Here is an 18,613-nt window from a genome sequence, read left to right on the forward strand (position 1 = left end):
ACGTGTACCGATACAGTCCACGTTGCGTCATGTCCACATAGGTTGGCCTATCCTACCTAGCCTAGGGTCACGTTTGTGCTGGTTGGATTTGATCTGATTGTGCTGTTGCTCCCTTCATCTGCCACTTACTGCAAGCAAGGATAAAGGATAGGCATTAAGCCGTTGCTCGACCAGCACTTGCACTGGACAGAACAGAGAAAGACTGAACACTGATCGGGCGGGGTTTGCAGAATCTAGGGAGGCCTACTCGTGCACACACGTAATCGTGTACAGCCTGTACACGCCACCATCCCCCGCGGCCCCGGCCCCACACAGCTCAGCTCAGGCAGTACAGTACAGCTCTTACAGGAGAGGATACCGGTTAGTGAGCTCGAGCTCGAATAAGAATCTATGAATTACCGGTATAGAAAGTATACATTTACCTGAATAACATACCTGGTTCTTCTTCTTCTTCTTTGGTGTATTAATTATCGTAAGATTAGTAAGATTTTATTCGACTCTTCCGACCCCATTCCGGGGTATGAGAGGGCATATTTGAGGTAAGAATTAGGCGGATTTGTATTATATTTTTAGAATAAACAAGCTACAGATCCTTAGGGTGTCGATACGTGGTACCCCCAACCCTACAACACATATAAATACAAGATATCATATGGTTATAACAATATCAAAGAATACATGTTTGTGATATATGTATATAAAATAGTATACCTACTGAACATAGCTATTCGTACTTCTACTTGAGTGGGGCAGTGCGAGTGCAGTGCAGTGCCGAGATCAGATGAAAAGTGCAAGTAAAATAAAAATGATCACACTGCACTGTCACTGAGCTGACACTACAGATGACAGGAGAGGCTTACCGGTATAAACAAAGTCTCATTTTGTGCACCCCCTGTTTGAAGATCTCTAGGGAGGTGCCTATTGATTTCTACTTGATGGTATTAACAGTGTAGAGTTTCGTGCATAGTCCCGGAAACCCGCTCAAGAGGCCGAGGCCTGCTCCCCGTACGAGCACTGCCCTGCCTCACGAGGCCTGCCGAGAGCCTCATGAGGCCTCCCGGGGGAGAGCCTCAAGGGGCTCCTTATTCACTTTTTATTCATCTCACATCTGACATATAAATAGTCACAAATTTGCTCGGTGATTTTTTGTTACACAAAAAATAAAAGCATGCGAATATTTTTACTTGCCATACGTTCCTGTGCGTGATGTCTTGATTCCACGGAATTAAAAACGAGCGAAACTCTTCTGACCCGGCCTAGCGCGAAAAATTAGTCGCGCGAAAATATCCACTTTTACAGTATGGTATTTGTTTAATTACTGCTGGATTATACAACCAATATTCTGACCAAAATGTGATACACAGTCTTAGCCTAGCACATCTTCTGCAATGTAACTTTGTGTAGGCCCGTTGAATTGTATGGAACAGGATTCAAATTAAATGCCACGTTCAGACTCCTGGGTCATTTGAGCTTTACATATTATGAGAACACTGTAGTGAGGTTGTATGGGTGGGTGCTGGGTGTGTACATGTACATGTATGTGAGATTTTTAAAGGATACATAGTGACTCCTTATGTAATGCAGTCAGACTTAGAATTTTATTAACTTTGGTAATTTACCAGATTTGATAAATTTGGTAACTTTGGTAATTTGTCAGAGGAAAGTGTATTATGTTGTTGTTTTCGTTATGGGATATTATTTTGTTTTGCTTCCTTTCCTTTTGAAATTTGAGTAAACTAATAAATTACACGTTTTCTGTCACTATCTGCGTAGATATGGCCTCAGTGTTCAAATACTCGAGCAAAGACTTCGTGTCTCACATCCCTCCTGAAGCAGAGAGTAGAGAAGAGCGGAGTACAGTGAGTATGCTCTCCAGTCATGCCAGTATAATTTATTTATTTATCTATTTATTTATCTATCTATTTATTTATTTCAACATATTTTGACAAGATAGCAAGATCAGCAGATGAGTGCTGTTTTACATCAAGGTCCTGTACAATCCAACTATATAAATATAAAATCATGTTACATAAATATAAGCATAAAAACCACTACAAACAAGCAATCAGAGTTGCAAGGAGCAAAACGTTTAGTTGAAATCAGTAGTAACCAGATCAATGTACGATATCACAAAACAATATGATAGAAAAGGATATATTAAAACAGCGAGTAAAATGATGCAAGATTATATACACAATCAAACCATTTAGTGTACAAAAGGAGTTTAAAAACTCTTCCAGTAAGAACTTAAATCAACTAGCCCACGATCATAAAAAGCAGAAAATATTCCCATGTAAAAATCTACACTGATAAATAAATTACTTGCAATCTGGCAGCCATGCCCATTCAATCTAAACAGTGAAATGCTTGTACCCATAACACACATTCAAGGACTCACGCACACATACATTGCACAAGGCAAGTTTGGGTAATACAGTGTGACCAAAAAAAAAAAAATAGTATGATACACATTATGTAAAAATAGGGCGTTGGATAAAATCAGTGAAAATACATTTTCTTATATAACAATTTAAAAGCTGATAATGACTTTGATTTCTTTAAATCATTTGGTAGTGAGTTCCATACCTTTCCTCCTGCATATCTAAAGCAGCTTTTAAAACATTCTACATTCGGTTTAGGTGATACCACATTCAAAGAATCAGCTGCTCTTGTATTAAACCCATGCCTGTCAAAAATCATCTCGATATAATTGCACATTCGGGTGGGGGCAAGTCCATGGATGCATTTATACATGAGCGTTGACAAAAAATAATTCCTTCTGTTTTCAAATGCTTGTAAATTCAAAACCTTGATAATTTCATTCCCATTTGCAGTTTTGCAGTTTCGTAATCAAAATTTGATGTGATAATTCGTGCTGCCCTCTTTTGTAATTGAGAAAGAATATTTCTATTTTTAACAGAGCAATTTCCCCAAACGGAGCATGAATAATCAATACACGGTTGAATAACTGCAGTATACAAAAGTTTAAGTGAATCTTTATCCAAAATTGACTAATTTTACGTAACAAATAATTTCGTAGAAATAGATTTGGCAAGATTTTGTATACGTGTGTGCATCCCACTGAAGATGGTCGTCTATTATAACACCCAAATACCTAAAATTATAAACCTGTTCAATCCTTTTCCATCAAGAAAAATGTTCAAACTTTTGGAGCACCGTGGACTTGATAAAATTACCATGGTCTTATGTAAGTTAATACATAATCTGTTTCTCTTGTACCATCTATATATTGAATTCAAATCATTTTGCAACATTGATGTAACTCTATCAGTATCTTTATGCAAACAATAAATCACTACATCATCTGCGAATACATTACAGGAACATGAATATACAGATTCAGAAATATCATTACTAGACATGAGGAAAAGTGTAGGCCCAAGTACACTCCCTTGTGGTACCCCTGTTGTGATACTTTTGGATGTTGAGAGATGGCCATGGCAAAAAACATTTTGACTCCTACCAGTTAAATAATCAGAAAACCATTACAATTGTTTGCCCTTTATGCCATAACATTCCAGCTTATGCAATAATAACGTATTTTCAATTGAATCAAAACACTTCGAAATATCAAGAAAACATGCAGCAACTACTTCACGATCCAACCAATCATCAACAGCTCGATGGAGACAAGTGTTAGTTGAGTGATGGGGCAAGAATGCAGCTTGATCTACGTTAATCAAATCATTTTGCTGCAGATTTGCCAATAACTGATCTTTAATCTGCTTTTCAAAAATTTTTGATACATGACAAGAGACAGAAATTGTCCTATAATTTGAAGGATCATTTTTACTTCCTTTACCCTTATATTCAAATAGGCGTCGTTTTAGCCCTTTTCCAATCAGTGAGAACAATTCCATCAGTCAAACTCTTATTATATATATAACATAAAGTGTTTCAGAAATAACAGGAGCAGCTATACATAACAATAATGCTGAGGGACTGTTCCTCTCAATCTATGGTTATCAAGGCCAGGAAAATAATTATTTTTAAAAATGCATGTATTTTGCCGGGACTCCATGAAGGAAAAGAAAATGAGATATGAATCCAACACTTTGATTTACTCTGTGGAAAAAAAACCCCAACAAACTAATATTTTCCTTGTTTTCTTTAAAGAACAACAGTCTTTCAAAATACATTGTAAGTCTCTGAAGTTGGTACTAAAGACACAATATACATGTATATTATTCAAGTATGTATGTGGTGGCATCCTTACGGCAGCAATGTCTATAATTGAAATTAGATAATGTCAAATTTGCCAATGACTTCTCCATAAAAATACAGGCTTTTTCTGAGAAAAATGTGAATGTCGTAACCATACAGGAACTAAACTTTGCATGTGAAGATTTAAGCTTGGGTGGCTATACATTTACCATGAGGGTTATTTTTATTTTTATGGCAAACATCTAGAGTAATTACAGGAATTTGCTGTGCATGTTTGATCTGAATTCATTTTCTTTAGTTTGACAAAGAATTACTGTCAAGATGGGATGAAGCAGCAGAGAAAGGTTTCTTCCGGTACCTCCTTGGCAACCTCCCAACAAGGGTCATTGAAGGGTCACACGGTTTTGTTGCTCAGGTGAGTCCTTTAAGTTGTCATTAATTTAAACTGAAAACATAGAATACCAAGCACATTTTTTGGATGACACATCTACTGGTACTGGTTTTCCAGTGATGAACAGACTTCCTTTTAGCAGACTCGCAGTTAATTTGTCATCTTCAGTGTTATTTGAAACATTGATTACGTCCGTTTACTGTAAAACCAGAAATATCACGGCATGAAACTTTTGTGAATTGCAGCGAACAGCTTTTTTGCAGCATGACATTTCGTGAATTGCCGAACATGATGGTGTAGAGCATTCCATGCATTGAGTAGACAAAAATTTTCATGAGCATTTTGCTTTCGTGAATCTTGATTCCTTGCGTAATTTCTGAAAGTTTCATGCAGGCAAAAATTGTTAGTGTTACAGTAGATTTGCTCATGGATAAAAGTAGCCCATGGAGTGGTAAAGGCAGGTGAATATATGAGTTGTTGAAGTTAGAGAAAATACTTGATATATTTCTGTTCCCACTCTTCAACTGGGAGATTACTGTGAGTTGCACGTTAATGTGCCAATCTATTGGGCGTGATAAGCAACCCCAAATTGTGAAGTGATGCAATGTGTTTTATCCCATTCACACCAGATACTTGAATATACAAATATATACAGTATGTCAAATGGCTGTCTAGATGAGCTAATTGTGAAGCACAAAAACTAACTGTAATCCCAGTCATGTGCCATCAATTATGCAGGATTAGACCCGTAGCTGCAGATTATGCACATTTTGATGCAGAAATATGGAGACATTCTCGTGTGTGCAATGACTGTAGAGTGCAGTGAAGGAGACACCAGTGTGCAGGCAATGTGTGGTGTAGAAATATTCCAATTCTCTGCAGTGCCACATGTGCCGTCCAGTGCCTATCCCTTTCCCCATTCAACCGCTTCAGTGAGCCTGTTGATTCACCAAACTCCTGAACACCCATAAAGTTATTGTGCCTATTTTTTTAGTCATTCAGCTTGCACCAGCTTTTGTCTGAAGCATCAATGGGTCATATATTTTTAAGTTGTGGTATGTGGATTTTTATGCCTCCATTTTGTTGCCGTTGTCATTGTTTTTGTCTGTATAGCTCCATCCTTTGTATGCAGTATATGCTGAAAAGTCTGGTATGTTTGTTACTGGGTTTCACCAGCACATATGTTTGATCTTAACCATGAAAAAAAATAATCTCAGTCAGGAAAAACATGTAAAGGTTTATATTCTAAAATTTACAATAAGCTATATTCACATGAACAAACAGAGATCCAGAAGATAAGAGGATGTGAAGCTGATCCATAGCTGAGCGCATCTGTCAAGTCGACCTTATTGATTATTTCCAACTAAACTAGCATTTTGAACTCATAACAGACAAAGCATCTATCTTATTCCATATTTCCATTGTATATGAAATTCATTGAAGAATGCTTCTGATATCAGATTGGGACTACCTTCAACTGTATGATTCGCATATCAGTAGTGACATGTGCGTTGGAAGTATTTCTTTGAATTTTCTGAAATGTATTTAGTGTTCTCACTTAAAAAAAGTTAAGCTTGCTTTTGCTCAAAATGCCATCCCAGTTGTAGACTAATGAATGCATGAACAAATGAAAGAACAGATTGTGGAAGTTTTGAGGACTTGGTGAGAGGGCTGTGACTTTCAAGATAGCTTTTACACCTGTATGACTATGAGGGAAATCTGAAGATTTGTTATGTTTCATTTCCAGTTAAACATCAAACGAGCCACTGATCGCCGAGTACCACAAGAAATCAAGAGTACCAAACAACCATTCAAACCTCAAGAATTCAACTTCAACAAGGTCAAACCACATGAAGTAAGTTGAAAAAAGGAAAACTCTCTTTTGTAATACTCACCATCTTGTACCTTTTTGGCTCACCTGAGCCAAAAAGTCTTCGTCCGGTGTGCGTCGTCCGTCGTGCGTAAACTTTTACATTGTCATCTAGCCTTCTTCTTGAGAACCCCTTGACTGATTTTCACCAAACTTGGCATGTAGCATCCCTAGGGGATAGGATCTCAATTTGTTCAAGTGGGCACCATACCCCACCGGGGGGGGGGGGGGGGGGGGGGGGGGGGGGGGGGGGGGGGCGGGGGGGGGGCAAACCCCCCAAAATTACGGAATCTTAAAAAATCTTCTCTAGAACCAGAAGTGATAGAGCTAAGTTCATACTATGAATTACTACATTGATGACTGTAGTTTCAAGTTTGTTCATGACAGAATCAGGGGTGCCCCCTTGGGACCCAGGGGAGGGGGGGTGGGGAGGGGTCCTAATGGGGCCCAAAGTGTACATTTTCATCTTTTTCTTGAAAATGCCATTATGAATTTCGACCAAAGTTGGCAGGTAGCATCCCTAGGAGGAAAGAATCTCATTCCCATCAAATGGGCCCCATGCCCCACCTGGGGGGCCCCAAGGGGCCTAAATTTGGACCAAAATTGTAAATTTTCATCTTTTTCTTGAAAACCCTATCACTAATTTTCACCAAACTTGGCAGGTAGCATCCCTAAGGGGATAGAATCTTAATTCCATCAAATGGGCACCATGCCCCACCTGGGGGGCCCCAGGGGTCCCAGCCCCCCCCCCCCCCTTGTAAGGAATCTTTACAGATTTTCTCTAGAACCAGAAGTGATTGAGCTGAGTTAATACAATGAGTCAGTATATTGACAACTGTTGTTTCAAGTTTGTTCATGGGAGAATCAGGGGTACCCTCCCTCCCCCCCCCCTTTTGGGACCCAAGGAAGCGGGATGGGATGGGGGGTCCAAATGCAGGCCTAAATTTTCATTTTCTTACAGGAAACAACACAATGGATTTTCACCAAACTTTTCAAGTAGCATTCCCATAGGGATAAGATCTCAAAGTGTTTGAATGGGCACCATGCTTTCCTTGTTGGCCCCAGGGGGTCCAAACCTCCTAAATTAATGAATATTCAATAATATTTTTCTCTAGTTCTAATCGAAAGTGATAGGGCTTTAAGTATTTTTTCCCAAGCTGCATAATCCAACATTCTATAAAGTACAGTGTACTTGGCAGGTATTTTTACCAGAGTGATGGAATATGTAAATGGACACCATGCCCCCATTCTCAAAGCTACCCCCACCATAAGTTTCCAATGTTCTCAGGTAAGAGTCTGCAAGAATGCATGGAAGGTGAACTTGCGATACTCAGGTGAGCGCGTGACCCCCAGGTCTCTTGTTATGGTTTTTTAGCCTTCGGCTCAGGTGAGCTATTGCGATCGTCTGGTGTCCATCGTGCGTCGTCCGGCGTCTGGCGTCCGTCGTGCGTAAAGTTTTTACATTTTCATCTTCTTCTTGAAAACCCAAAGACCGATTTTTACCAAACTTGGCAGGTAGCATCCCTAGGGTGTTAGGATCTCAATTTGTTAAAATGGGCACCATGCCCCACCCAGGGGGCCCCCGGGGGGGCCCAACCCCCCAAAATTAAGGTATCTTTAAAAATCTTCTTCTCTAGAACCAGAAGTGATAGAGCTAAGTCAATACTATGAGTTAGTACATTGATGACTGTAGTTTCAAGTTTGTGCATGGCGGAATCAGGGATGCCCCCCTTGGGACCCAGGGGAGGGAGTGGGGAGGGGTCCTAATGAGGCCTAAGTTGTACATTTTCATCTTCTTCTTGAGAACCCCATGACCCATTTTCACCAAACTTGACAGGTAGCATCCCTAGGGGCATAGGATCTCAATTTGTTCAAATGGGCACCATGTCCCACCTGGAGGGCCCCAAGGGGCCCAAACCTAAAAAATGAAGGAATCTTTAAAAATCTTCTCTAGAATCAGAAGTGATAGAGCTAAGTTAATACTATGAGTTAGTACATTAATGACTGTAGTTTCAAGTTTGTTCATAGCAGATCCAGGAGGTGGCCCCCTTGGGGGCAGGGGGAGGGGTGGAGAGGTCCAAATTGGGGCCTAAATTGTACATTTTCATCTTCTTCGTGAAAACCTCATGATGGATTTTCACCAAATGTCGCAGGTAGCATCCCTATCGGGTTAGGATCTCAATTTGTTAAAATGGGCACCATGCCTAAACCAGGGGGCCCCAGGGGGGCCCAATCCCCCCCCCCCCTCAAAAAAAAAAGAATCTTCTTCTCTAGAACCAGAAGCGATAGAGCTAAAATTGATACTATGAGTTAGGGGCGGGGGGGGGTCCAAATTTTGGCCCTAATTGTACATTTTCATCTTCTACTTGAGAATGCCTGGTCAAATTTTGGTAGAGCTGTGTGTAATTTAGATTAGTGCCTGCGTGAAAGGTGAACTTGCGATACTCAGGTGAGCGCAAGACCCCCGGGTCTCTTGTTTCCATCTCAGTTAAATTCATTTAAACATTTTTTATTTGTATTTGTATTTGTTCACATGGTGTAAAGGATTAAATGAATTCATTTCTCTTTTGATTGTTGAGTGACAGTTGAATCTCAGATATTGCATTTTAGAAGAATAACATTAGTTTTTGTTTTTTTTTCACAGATATGGCATCATGGCGAGAGGATGTGTTGCAACGAAATACATGCACTGAAAGCTTGTGAATTTAAAATTTGAACTGCAAGCACTGCTGTCACTGTTTGCTTATTGTAGAGGTTTTGTGTGTTTGCAGGGATGATTGTACATTAATCATATTTTCATTATAGGTCAAAGAAGTCCGGGATGCCTCTGTGGGTACTATACAAGTGTGTTAAGGTAAAATGTCTTAACTCTCATATAATGTCTGATGCACAGATTCTGATGGAATTGAGTCATGAAGGCAGTAATCCAACCTCTCTGCAAAATGGAATCTCCCACGAAGCCAATGGAACTCATACTGAAGGGGGCCAGTGCACTAACAATGATAGGGTAGAGAAGGTCCAGGTTATCATCAACATCAGTCCCCTTGAGTATGGTAATGTGCTTCTCGTCCCAAGACCAGAATTATGTCAACCACAGGTGAGATGAGTGTTCCTGGAGGAGATAATGTATTAATGGAGAAGGGGGAAGGGGTTTGTGTCATGAGAAATGATGGTCTGGTTATATGCCACATTTCAGCCCATATCTTTATCACATGTGGTTACAGGTATATATTATTGTTCAACATACATATATCATGGCTCGACACTATTTTTTTTTATTTGGTGGCCCGATGGGGCCACCAAAATCCTAAATTTCAAATTTTTGGTGGCCCAAGAGAAAAATTTGGTGTCCCGAAAAAAACAATAAAAAACATTAAAAGTCAAATATTTAAGTTTTATGATAGTAAGGATTAGAAGTTGGACATATCTACTCATAAATAAACTTCAACAAACTTGCAACACTCACTCTCAGGCACTCATTCAGTCCTTTTCATCCATCCTTTAAACAAATTTAACTGCTAATTTCCGGCGCAAAAAGTTACGAATTTACTGACATACTTTTCAAAAAAATTTGGTGGCCCGAGGCGGGCCACCAAATTTGCCCTTTTTTGAAATTTGGTGGCCTGACTTTCATTTTTGGTGGCCCCGGGCCACCTGGCCACCGTTAGTGTCGAGCCCTGCATATATTCCCACATAGTTTCTTAATTGGCCACCATAATGTATGTTGCATTCTCCTTCTTTTTGTCTGATGAGAAAATATACGGATAACAATCAAACTCTTTAATGAGTGCCAAATTAATGGAGGGAGGGGTGTATTGCAGTCAGGGAGGTAATGGAGAATATTGTCCTGCCTTTCATATATTACATTACCAATTAGTGTCTTTAAGTAGTGTGATGTATGTGCTGTGTGAAACTGTAAAATACATCCTTGCAGCCATTTGGACAAAATTTTGGACAAAATTGGACAAAGTTTGCATAGTATTATCTACATCTACTCACTGGCAGTTGTCAAAGGTAATCAGTGATAGAATAGTGAGATGCCATTTGAGATCAGTATTATAAACTATTTGAAGAAGAAATCAGAGATGGATAATTGTGTTTTTATATTCAGGAACTGTTTTGTTTTGTTTTCATTTTCTATCTGACAAGACGGCTGGATAGCCCATGTTCAGCTGCACAAGCAGTTTGAGTTGGGAGTCTTACCTTAGTATCATGTGATGTACAATCTATTATTAATCAGCAGTTGGTATAATGTATTTGCATGACTGTATTTTAACTTTCGTCTTGTAGATTGCTACACTTGAGATGATTCAAATTGGTGTGGAAACATTGTTGCTGAGTTCAAGCAGGTTTGTAAGATTGCATGTATTTATTTTTTCTTTGACTTGTAATGGCCAAACCAACGAATGCTTGCTTTATGTGTCATTGTACTGAAAAAGAAAAAAGAAGATAGATAGATAGAATTGGATTGGGCCTTAAATCTAATGGATAATGTAACAGTTTTGCTCTATCTGTAGCAATAGTGCAGGATTGTCTTTGTGAATACCGGCTGTTACGATTCAGCTCTTTACTTTGATACAATATTAAAGATTGAAGATAGATTTATGTCAGTATTTATATCATAAATTCCAATAGGTGGGTCTGTAGGTATCAGGGAGCTTTGTGGAATCCTTTGTTCAGAGTCTGAAATGCACCTGTGTTTGTGGTATTGGCATCAATGATGTCTGTGCATACATGTCTTTGTTCATGAATCAGATCTTACCGGATCGGCTACAACAGTCTCTGTGCCTTTGCATCAGTCAACCATCTGCACATGCATGCCTACTATGTTGACCATCGACTTCCCATTGAATACATGGTGAGTGTATTGGGATGCAGACCCGGCATTTTACAAACATTTGTTTTGGTGCAGATTAATTTGTAGGAATTGTAACTGTGTCATGTCAAAAAGAATAAACAGGTGGCCACTATTAAACAGACTGGAAAAAAAAAAACACACACACACTCCAGTGGATCAGCCATTTTTACATAGACATACAAAGGATAAAGCTATTGTGGGTGCTATCTGTCATTATTGCTTTCATTTCTTCTTCTTATTGTATGGCATAATTATGCATTGTTAGAGCAATAAGTCTAGACTGCCAAGCCATGGTAGGGCGTCATCTGTTGAGACTCTAATTCCCTCAAGGCCGCCTAGACAGCATCTGAAGGGGGCAGTCTTGCACAACATGCAGCACAGTCTGGTCAGAACAATCACAGTCACAGGCTGGGCTGTCTTTTAAGAGGTGGTAGGCTGTCCTGGCTTGGGTTGAGCGGATCCTATTAAGGGACACCCACTGCTTCCTTGAAAGATCAAAGCCAGTTGGTTTCAATGTGGGGTCCTTGATGAGGTCTTGGTGAGGAAATTCAGACCCTTCTCATAGTCTCTGTTAATCTTTGCATACGCTCTACTGGTAATCTCTCTGCAAAATAAGTCCATCTGTATTCTGAGGGAAAAACAACACAGATACTGAGTGTTTTACAAAGTAGAGGCTGAGACAATACTGGAATATCAAAAAACAACCAATTATTTACGGAAGGATGGTGGTAGAATAGAAAACTTGCACATAATTATGTATTTTTTTGTTTCAGTGTATGAGCTGAAAATTTTTGTTTCACTCCCAAAAAAAAAATCACTCTTACTGACCTATTTAGGTGCAGACAAGTTAGGACATCCTACAGTACATTGATCACTCTGTCAGTTGGGGTGAGAATGTGAATTAAATGAGATTAACTACTTTATGAAAGTGCTGAAGAACGTAATCACCCATCCCTTTGCAACTTAATCTGCCATTTCAGGTCGTAACCTTTGCTTTGAAAGTTATGCATCAAAGCTCTTTACAATGTGAAACGAAGCCAACCCCATGGTCTCATTCATCGCCTGAAGCACATGGATCACATTGGTTTCCCATGAGACTAATGACAGCATATTATATACGTGTCCTGATTTTGATCTCAGTCTTGTTTTGAGAGGATGGGTCCTTGTTGTACTCCTGATGCATGAGACATAGTGTTGACCATATTTCCATAAGCTATCACAGTGCAGTAATGAATATATCGTCAAGAGTGGCTCTTTATCTCAAGTCCCTACACAGGCTCTCCCACACAGTGTCAACTTGGAAAGCTTGTCATCAGTATGACAGTAATAACTGTGAAATGAATACTTCAAATGTCATCATCATGTAGCTTTAAGAGAAAGAGAAATTTGTTTGTTTGTTTATTTTTTGTTTTTTTTGTAGATTTTCTGTTCATGCCTAAACTAGTACTATATATGTAGGAAATTGGTTTTAACAAGAATGATCAAGAAACCTAAAGCTGTCTTTGTCTTGGTTTTACCAGCGTACCAGGGAAGTGATCGCCAACAGATTTCATGAGACTGTCGACTGGCCAGCTCAAAGCTTCATGTTGGCATTGACAAAGAAGAATTATAAATCTGTCATCAGGTTTGTGCTTTTATCACAGAAGTTACATGTATGCATGCACTCCCATTTAAATGACATGTTAGCCTGAAGAGTAGAGTATTTTTAGAACAAAAGGGGGAAAAAAAATGCTGAGAGTGTATATGTGAAATCCGATGAATTCTTGTCAAGTATAAGGCATCGAATTGCCGTGTGAATATCATCCGTTGCTCTCCATCGTTCTTCCTTTGGAAACCTCAAAGTAACGGTTTTGATTAAGTGCCTGTTACTGATACTTAACAGGTTCAACACCCCCAATTCTTTTTGTGCAGGAATGCAGCTCATGATTGCAATTTTTCTGCACTTTTAGTAATTATGTTCACTTGTATTGCTTGTAGGGCACTGCTAGAAGAATTTTTTTTTTGTAATGTATTTGTTTGTTTTATATTCGTGCATGTAATTTGATACATCATGCAAGGGCTCGACAGGGCATGAGTCTAAGGATGTGTGTAAGTGGATTGATGATATTGAGTAATGTTATCAGTAAGGTTCAGTTTTAAGCTTTGAGCATATAATGGAGAGTAATAAGTATTTCCATATAGTCCATGTTGTGACAAAACCCCTTGCCTGCTGTCCCGGGGCAACTAAACCCACTATTGGACTAGTAATAAATAAGCACTTGTCAAGTAGGAATGTGGGTGCCTTGGTCTATTTGGGACTAGTGCCAAAAGTCACAGACATATCTTTTGTAATGCCCAATGGAAACTCCATGAATTATATACATCTCTCCCTTTTCTTGACAGGGACTTGTTCGCCATGGTGAAGCTTCTCCAAGACAAAGACATTGCTCACAATATGTTCTTCAGCAGGGGGCTCACCCTTAGCCCAAACCCAGAAGAGGATGGTCAGACTCTTCGACTCTTACTCTGGCCACGGCTGTCCAGTTATGGTATGATGCATGTTTAGTATCCTTCCTTAAACTGAAGAAAGCATCAGCCACCATGCCATTATTTGTTACGCTGTAAAGTTGCCCATGCCCAATATCAGCTCAAACCACTGATGGGAATCATGAAGGAAAAGGAAGACTAAAAACAAAACAACGGAGTATGACAATATTATGTAGTTTTATATTGAGTACTCTTTTTTTTTTTTTTTAAATGCCCAGAGTATGATCCAGTCAGTTTATTTCACTCTGCTATCACCAGAACTGTAATTATCGATATGGCACATGTGTGGCAGTACTCTTTTTCAAAATAACTTATCTGGATAAATCAGCATTTCAGTGTACATCCATACAAGGAGACCCATTTGTGAATAGATTTGGGAACTTATAATATGTACATCTCATTTGTGACTCTCTCTTATCCAGTGGAGTCAGAGGAGTCTTTGCATTGACCTTGCACCCCCCCCCCCCCCCCCCCCAATTGAGCCACTGTTGTTATGCTTTGTTTGACTTGGACAAGTGGCTAGAGTGATACCACACAGCAACCATGGGACAAATCTGTAGACAAACACCAGGAATACTTCTGTCAAGTTCACAATAAACCTCAATTTCAAAACCAAATCAACAACGAAGTAGCTTGTATAGGTGCGGTCACAACTCGATGTATGGATTTTGTGATAATAATATGTGGACAGACCAAGCAAGGAAAAGGGTTCTGAGGACACTTAATGAAGCAGACTGACTTCCAAGTACAACTGGATGTTTGTAGATGTTGTAAGAGGAGTATCTGAAATTCTGTCATTTTTGGTCACGATGATCAATTTTGGTGACTCAGACTGTGATGATGAGGTAGGATGTGTTCCCATGACAACCAAAGATGCTACAAGGAATGTCACAGCCCTCTTTTCCTCCACAGGTGTGAAGGCCAGTGATGCATTCAATGGAGCTTGCTGTGAGCTAGGGGGTCATCTGCCGGTCAAAAGTGAGTAGCCAAGAACTCACTCCCATGCCTTTGTTAGTCTCTGTGGGGCTGCCAACTAGTGTGCTTTTACAAATTTTTGTATGTTTTTTTTTCTTCATCAGAATTCAAAAATATGATTTTTTTTTAATGAAGTGTGTTTGTTTAAAAAATTTGATTTAGTGTGTTTAGTATGTGTAATGTTTCTATTTGTAAACCAAAATATGAGATTTGCCTTCAAAATCCATACATTTATCTTTGTTTATTTTATTCGTTTGTTTATTTGTTTTGTTGTTATTGTTTTTTCATCAATGTGTTTTTTTATATGCACAGATTGGCAGCTTTGTCTCTAGACCCAGACCCATCCTTGTCACCCATGTTGGCATGCTTACTATTTGTCAATAGATGTCATAGGTATCATAGGCCCTCCAAATTACTTTAAGCTGCCCTCATATTCAAATAAAAAAAAACACACACTATGTGAAGACTATCTAAGGTCTGCTCTAGATGACCAAGTTACAAAAATTCAGCTTGTCTATTTCTGTCATAATGTTTGTCACAGTCAAGTCTTGTAGTGTCCTTTTCACATGATGGGAACCTTATGCTGGCATACAGCTACCAAACTAATCAACCAACTATGATTCTCTTCTCCTACATGTTAAATTAATTTGATGTCATCACAACAGATTGCTACATTTAAAAAAAATGGAGGCTAGAAATGCATCAGGCCAGATTCACACATATTTGTGTCGTGTTTTCGCGCCATTAGGGGAAGAACGTTTCAACAGCCTGACGGAGAAGGAGTGCTGCGAGCTGCTCCAGAGTGATTCCCTGCCGGCAGAGGAGTATGAGAGGCTGAAAGCCGATATGAAGAATTTACTGCAGCAGTGACGACATCCTGGATGCTCTCTCTATATCCCCTCCAACGGTGTCCTGCATTGAGGAGCGAGCTTCATTTCTTCTGTTGTGGACAAGCGGATGTGTTTTGGTATACCAGCTCTTTGCTGAATCTCATATCAGGGTCAGCATCTTTGCAGAGTGCAGAGGCTTTCTAAGAATATATTTATATATTGTCCTATTGTCATGTACATCTTCTCTAAATATATAAATCATATGATGCTGAAATGACACATTATATATATGTGACTTCCCAACTCAAAACCTAGAAAAGGTAGGCCAAAATGAGTTTCCTCATTTCTACGTAGTTTAAAAGAGTAAGCTGTAAGCTTTGAAATGATATATACCTTGTTAAAATTGGACCATCCTAACCCATTCAAAGAGTAGTTAAAATAAGAGCAGGGCTGGACATGCATTTTCATAGAAAAGGGAGACAAGAAGATTCAAAGATTAGGGTCACTCATGCATGCTGTGCAGAAGTATTAATTTCCCACTTAAACAGTGCCTGTCCCCATGAACATGGTCCAGATTTGAGGCAGTCAACCCAAGTGACATACAGTAGGACCTCGATTTTCTTGATTCTCTGTTCTCCGGATGTCGACTGGCTAATATTTTTTTTTTTATGTTTTGATATATTCTCAGTACCAAATCTCACTCAAAACAAACACCCATCCAACCATTATCGTGCGAATACACGACAGGACATATTCCAATCATCGTAGCGGACTGTAACTTTTTAGTCAGTTCGTGAGACGATGTCAATGACTGGTGGCGCACTTGTCACTGGCACTGAGTGCACAGCAGTGGTTACAGTACAGTGCAGCAGTATTCAACGAGTCTCAATATTGATCTCATTGTTTGTCAGTATCTATCAAACAAATAATACATGAAGGGATTTTTTTACTTGTGTTTCATCTTATTTCTCTGTCAAATTTCTGAAGTATAAAACATGACAATGCCTTATAGATAACATGATATTAGTAAACTGGTTGTAACATGTGTATACCCCTAGCATAATATGCTAGAAAGTGCTGTATTTGAGCATATCTCTCTTATGCGGATAAATCCATTATCCAGACGCCCGCTGGTCCCAATGTGGTCAGATAATCAAGGTCCTACTGTATTTTGGTCCATTATTGAGCATCTTTTCCTAGGTTTTGAGCTGGGCAGTCACATATTCAAGATGGGCTTGATCAACACACAAGATGTGTTACAATTTTGTGGCAAAATATGCAGCTTTTGGAAATATCACTCTGAAGTAGGTACAGTGGGATTAAGCATACTTGCCCTTGTCGTTTGTTTTTTAATTGTCAGGTTGAATCAATATTGCAATCTTGTCAATTTTCATGTCATGCAGTCTAAATGTATTTATGCTTTCATTTTGTAAATAACCAGATGCATTGATTATATTCATATGGTTGCCATTGCTGTTGTAGTCAAGGGTAAAAGTGTCAAATATTCAAATAGAATCTAGGTTTTCAGGCTATAATGTGAAGGGTCATGTTTGTAGTAAGGCCAAGATAGAGAAAATGTAAATTAGAAGCATTGCATCATTGTATGATCAGTTAAAAGTTTTCCATCTGTTAAGTCAGTGAGCAATACTTCCATATATTTATTGACTTCGTGAGTTAAAGACTTTTAATTTGCTGATGATTGTATTTAAAGGTACTGTACAGTACTGGTTGAGGTAGGGATTCAGGTTTATAACATTCCTACATGAGATAATGAGAAACCTCTAATGAAATATGAAAGAGCATGTAATTTTAACAAGGATTCAACATTTTTTTGATGAAAATTGGTTTTCAAATGGCTGAGATATCCAAAAAAGTGATAATAATAAAAGGCGACAGGCTACGCCTTTTATTAGGCTCTCTTTGTTTCACCTTGTTTTTGGATATCTCAGCCATTTCAAAACCGATCTTCATCAAATAAACTTTTAATACCCCTTAGAATTGCATGCTCTTTGACATCTCATAGAGTGGTTTCGGAATATCTTGCAAAACGTTAAAAGCTAAATCTTCACCTCAACCAGAACTGTACACGCCCTTTAAGAATGAAGGTATTCTTCCATCCCAAAAGGCAAAATGGAATTTCTAGACCTATTCTACAAAAGGCAGTCCCTATCACCTAGTCTTTATGCAGTTGAGTGAAGGTAGAAGCCTGAGTTTTGATGTGAAATATTTATTCTGTTGTCACATGATTGATCAAAACTTTGTGAAGATTTCAGATGTTGGTGATCAATAACTAATAACTCATTTTTTCGCTGAATTTCTTCAAAGTAGCTGCAAAAGGGCACTAACGCAAAACATAATTCTATTTGGAGATTAAGATTTGAAAGAAAACCATTTTGCTAGAGGTACAACATGATGCAAAGCTATGAAAGAGATGTTCAGAATCACTGAATAGGTGGTCCATGAGCCAGCATCAAGATAGCCTTACTAAAGGAGAATTTCAACCCAGTTAGAAGTTGTCTGAAAAAAAAGAGTAAAATATTTGCACGACAGTGAAAATTTGATCAAAATCAGATAGAAATTAGGGAAGGTATGAAATTGTGAAGTTTCACTAATTTTTGTACAACAGTTCTGGAACAGTTGATATGAATATGCATATGAGTGAGCTAATGATGTCTTCACCTCACAATTTTCCATTGATTGTGTACAAAAATTTGACAAAAATTCAAGTTTTCTGCTGTAAGATTGTAGAACATAGTATTATTCCCGGCTAAATAACTTCAGAATGATGATCTGTAAGAAATATTTGTATTACACTGAGACTGGGGCATAAATGTGTTTGAACAAAAAACTGGAAATGTCAAGATTTTGTGTACAAACTTTTGGGCAAGTTGTGAAGGGATGACATCAACTCACTCATTTGTATATTTATAAATTATATACTGACTGTTTGAGAGTTTTGTAAAAATGAGTGAAGCTTC

The 18,613-nt window shown here is 38.7% G+C and overlaps 1 protein-coding gene across 1 annotated transcript; it reads left to right on the forward strand.

Annotated features, from left to right (window-relative positions):
• Positions 1-37: 37 nt before the first annotated feature.
• On the forward strand, positions 38-15,824 carry LOC139741220 (GDP-D-glucose phosphorylase 1-like). Its single transcript, XM_071651814.1, has 11 exons — positions 38-360; positions 1,774-1,859; positions 4,484-4,600; positions 6,324-6,431; positions 9,340-9,543; positions 10,737-10,795; positions 11,202-11,304; positions 12,825-12,928; positions 13,687-13,832; positions 14,743-14,808; positions 15,554-15,824. The coding sequence occupies exons 2-11, from the start codon at positions 1,776-1,778 to the stop codon at positions 15,673-15,675; spliced, it is 1,113 nt and encodes a 370-aa protein (XP_071507915.1). The 5' UTR covers positions 38-360; positions 1,774-1,775; the 3' UTR covers positions 15,676-15,824.
• The last annotated feature ends 2,789 nt before the right edge of the window (positions 15,825-18,613 follow it).

This window comes from Diadema antillarum, unplaced genomic scaffold (genome assembly GCF_040938485.1).
Source record: "Diadema antillarum isolate AM-2024a unplaced genomic scaffold, OU_Dant_1.0 seq00000910_RagTag, whole genome shotgun sequence".
Lineage (NCBI taxonomy): Eukaryota > Metazoa > Echinodermata > Echinoidea > Diadematoida > Diadematidae > Diadema > Diadema antillarum.